Source organism: Poromitra crassiceps (genome assembly GCF_964638095.1).
Source record: "Poromitra crassiceps genome assembly, chromosome: 6".
In the NCBI taxonomy this organism is placed as follows: domain Eukaryota; kingdom Metazoa; phylum Chordata; class Actinopteri; order Beryciformes; family Melamphaidae; genus Poromitra; species Poromitra crassiceps.
Genome location: NC_139627.1, coordinates 61,695,882 through 61,700,225, shown reverse-complemented (window position 1 = coordinate 61,700,225; position 4,344 = coordinate 61,695,882). Strand labels below are relative to the sequence as shown.

The 4,344-nt window shown below is 45.2% G+C and overlaps 1 protein-coding gene across 1 annotated transcript; it reads left to right on the top strand.

The window, feature by feature from the left end:
• Positions 1-2,870: 2,870 nt before the first annotated feature.
• LOC310778011 (zinc finger BED domain-containing protein 4-like) lies at positions 2,871-4,105 on the top strand (the record flags this gene model as incomplete). The annotated part of the gene is made up of 2 exons (XM_083638330.1): positions 2,871-3,223; positions 3,556-4,105. The coding sequence occupies 2 exons, from the start codon at positions 2,871-2,873 to the stop codon at positions 4,103-4,105; spliced, it is 903 nt and encodes a 300-aa protein (XP_083494456.1).
• Between the last annotated feature and the right edge of the window lie 239 nt (positions 4,106-4,344).

Sequence of the window (4,344 nt, the reverse complement as noted above, 5' to 3'; positions counted from 1 at the left end):
TACCATGATGCCTACCTGCTTTATGTCAGAGCATGTACCATAATGCCTACCTGCTTTATGTCAGAGCATGTACCATGATGCCTACCTGCTTTATGTCAGAGCATGTACCATGATGCCTACCTGCTTTATGTCAGAGCATGTACCATGATGTCTACCTGCTTTATGTCAGAGCATGTACCATGATGCCTACCTGCTTTATGTCAGAGCATGTACCATGATGCCTACCTGCTTTATGTCAGAGCATGTACCATAATGCCTACCTGCTTTATGTCAGAGCATGTACCATAATGCCTACCTGCTTTATGTCAGAGCATGTACCATGATGCCTACCTGCTTTATGTCAGAGCATGTACCATGATGCCTACCTGCTTTATGTCAGAGCATGTACCATAATGCCTACCTGCTTTATGTCAGAGCATGTACCATAATGCCTACCTGCTTTACGTCAGAGCATGTACCATGATGCCTACCTGCTTTATGTCAGAGCATGTACCATAATGCCTACCTGCTTTATGTCAGAGCATGTACCATGATGCCTACCTGCTTTATGTCAGAGCATGTACCATAATGCCTACCTGCTTTATGTCAGAGCATGTACCATAATGCCTACCTGCTTTATGTCAGAGCATGTACCATGATGCCTACCTGCTTTACGTCAGAGCATGTACCATGATGCCTACCTGCTTTATGTCAGAGCATGTACCATGATGCCTACCTGCTTTATGTCAGAGCATGTACCATAATGCCTACCTGCTTTATGTCAGAGCATGTACCATGATGCCTACCTGCTTTACGTCAGAGCATGTACGATAATGCCTACCTGCTTTATGTCAGAGCATGTACCATGATGCCTACCTGCTTTATGTCAGAGCATGTACCATAATGCCTACCTGCTTTATGTCAGAGCATGTACCATAATGCCTACCTGCTTTATGTCAGAGCATGTACCATAATGCCTACCTGCTTTATGTCAGAGCATGTACGATAATGCCTACCTGCTTTATGTCAGAGCATGTACCATGATGCCTACCTGCTTTACGTCAGAGCATGTACCATAATGCCTACCTGCTTTATGTCAGAGCATGTACGATAATGCCTACCTGCTTTATGTCAGAGCATGTACCATGATGCCTACCTGCTTTATGTCAGAGCATGTACCATGATGCCTACCTGCTTTATGTCAGAGCATGTACCATGATGCCTACCTGCTTTACGTCAGAGCATGTACCATAATGCCTACCTGCTTTATGTCAGAGCATGTACGATAATGCCTACCTGCTTTATGTCAGAGCATGTACCATGATGCCTACCTGCTTTATGTCAGAGCATGTACCATGATGCCTACCTGCTTTATGTCAGAGCATGTACCATGATGCCTACCTGCTTTATGTCAGAGCATGTACCATAATGCCTACCTGCTTTATGTCAGAGCATGTACGATAATGCCTACCTGCTTTATGTCAGAGCATGTACCATGATGCCTACCTGCTTTACGTCAGAGCATGTACCATAATGCCTACCTGCTTTATGTCAGAGCATGTACGATAATGCCTACCTGCTTTATGTCAGAGCATGTACCATGATGCCTACCTGCTTTATGTCAGAGCATGTACCATGATGCCTACCTGCTTTATGTCAGAGCATGTACCATGATTAGGGATGCGCCGATCCGATACTTGGATCGGGTATCGACGCCGATATAGCACAAAATTCTAGATCGGGTATCTGTGGGAAATGGCCCGATCCACAGACCGATCCATAGGGGCCATTCTATTCACTCAAGTTCTATGTTTGTGCAGCGTGTGACGTCATACGCTCGCAACGTGCTCACAGCGCACATGCGCCGTTGTTTCCAAACAAGCTAGTAGCAGCATGAACACACTAACATGGAGCGAGGCAAAGGCTCCCCTATCTGGGGCTTTTTCACGCTAGCTACGCCAACAAGTTCGACAGCTGCTTGCAATATCTGCAAAGTAAATGTTCCGAGAGGTGGTGACAAGACTTCACATTATAACACAACCAACTTAATCAAGCATCTCCAGAGATATCATGCTAAAGAGCATGGCGAGTTTAACGAGCTGAAAAAAACAAAAGGAGACGGGACGAAGCAGCTAACTTTGACGGAGACCAAGGAAAGAAGTGAGACATTTCCACCGGATAGTGTGAAAGCAACCAAAATCACGGAAAGGGTACTGGATTTCATCGTTATGGATGGGCAGCCTCTCTCGGTCGTCGAGGACAAGGGTTTCAAACTCTTGATTAAGCACCTGGAACCACGGTACCAAATGGTAAAACGAAAAAAATTATCGGAGAAGGCTCTGCCTGAACTGTACAAGAAAGTGTGCAAACGCATAACAGAAGATCTAAAAGATGTCAAAGCGATGAGCTTCACTACAGATGTCTGGAGCTCCGACGTGTCCCCCATGTCGCTTTTAAGTTTAACGGTACATTGGCTGGACGCGAGTTGTGTGCGACACAGTGCCATGTTAAATGCAACAAACTTCCGTGGGTCACACACCGGCGATGCGATTGCAGCTGCCCTAAGGGAAATGCTTGATAAGTGGCAAATACCGTTGAACAAAGTCCACGTTATTCTCAGGGACAACGCTAGCAACATGAAAAGTGCAATGGAAAAGCTGGGAGTGCGCAGTTTAGGCTGCGCGGCACATACAATGCAGCTTGTCGTCAACGAGGGACTTCTGTCACAACGTAGTGTGAGTGATGCCGTTGCAAGTGGGAGACAGATTGTTGGGCATTTTAAACACTCTCCACTTGCATATTCACGGCTGCAAGATATCCAGCTCGAGATGTAGATGGAACAAAAACGCCTACAGCAAGATGTCAAAACGAGGTGGAATAGCACCTACTTAATGATAGAGAGTCTGCTGGAACAGAAGCGAACCCTGTCTGCCTATTCTGCTGACCATGCCCTGCCCACAACACTCACGCCAAACCAGTGGGCCTTGCTTGACAAAACAAGGACCTGTCTTGAACCGTTTGAGGAGTTTACTAGGAAGGTGAGCTCAGCCACCTCCTCCGCTGCTGATGTTATCCCAAGTGTCACCGTTCTCAAACGTCTCCTCTCCACGGAAAGCGAGGCTGACTCTGGGGTAAAAACAATGAAAAAGACCCTCCTAGAAGCCGTCGACAAACGCTTCAGCACCGTAGAAGATGAACCTCTCTACGCACTTCCCACACTGCTGGACCCGAGATATAAGGACAGGTTAGACTCTAAACCTATTACATTATATTATTTATCTCTCTCTCAAACACACACACACACACACACTCTGTGAAACAGACTAGTATGCTGCAAATTTAAATATGATGAGAGATGCTAGGATATAAATTGAATATAACTCATAAAAGATCAATATTAAATAACATACACATTATAGATTTTACATACACTACTAAGCTACATTTGAGATGTAAAGTAAGGATAAATGTGCAACCATCTGTGATATTCTTTTTTCTATTATGTATTACTTTGATGAGTCTATAATTGAACCTAATATGTGTTTTTTTGTTTTGTTTGTTTTCCCCTCCTCTCAGGTTCTTTACCAGTGCAGACTGTGCCAAGCGTGGGAAAGATGCACTGGCCAAGGAACTGGAGGAAGACATGAGGAGGAGGACCACCACAGTGACAGCTGATGGAGCATCAGAGGCTTCGGAGCCAGTGGAGCCACCAGAAAAGGCCCCCCGGTTGGAAGCAGCAGAAGCAAGCAGAAGCAAGAGCAGGGGCAGCTTCATGAAAGAATTTGCCAAAATTCGGGGGGAGCGTGAGGAAGATCCTGGTGCAGCAACCAGCTGCAGCACTACTGTCCAACTGCATGGGTTTTTTACTGAGGAAACAATTCCTGACACACACGACCCATACAAATACTGGGGAGTCAACCGCCAGCGGTTTCCAGGCCTTGCTGCCGCTACCTTGAAGTACCTCTGCGCGCCCTGCACTAGCGTAGACAGTGAAAGGCTGTTCAGCACAGTCTCCAACATCATAGATGAGAAGCGAAACAGACTTACAGCCGAGAGAGCAGAAATGCTTGCTTTCCTGAACAAGAACCTGCCACTGATGCTTAAGTCTGAGCTTGAGAAGCTTTAGAAATCTGCATCTGCTTGAGCAGGTCACTGTCACTGACACTGAGTGGTGTAAGGCTGCAACTAACTAATGTTTACTTTATTTTAATTATCGATTAAGCTGTCAATTATTTTCTCAATTAAGATGACATTCTCCAAGGTCTTCTTTTGTCCACACAACCCAAAGATATAGATAGATATATATATATAGATAGTTTATGTGTCATAGAAGAGTAAATAAACCAGAAAATATTCACATTTAAG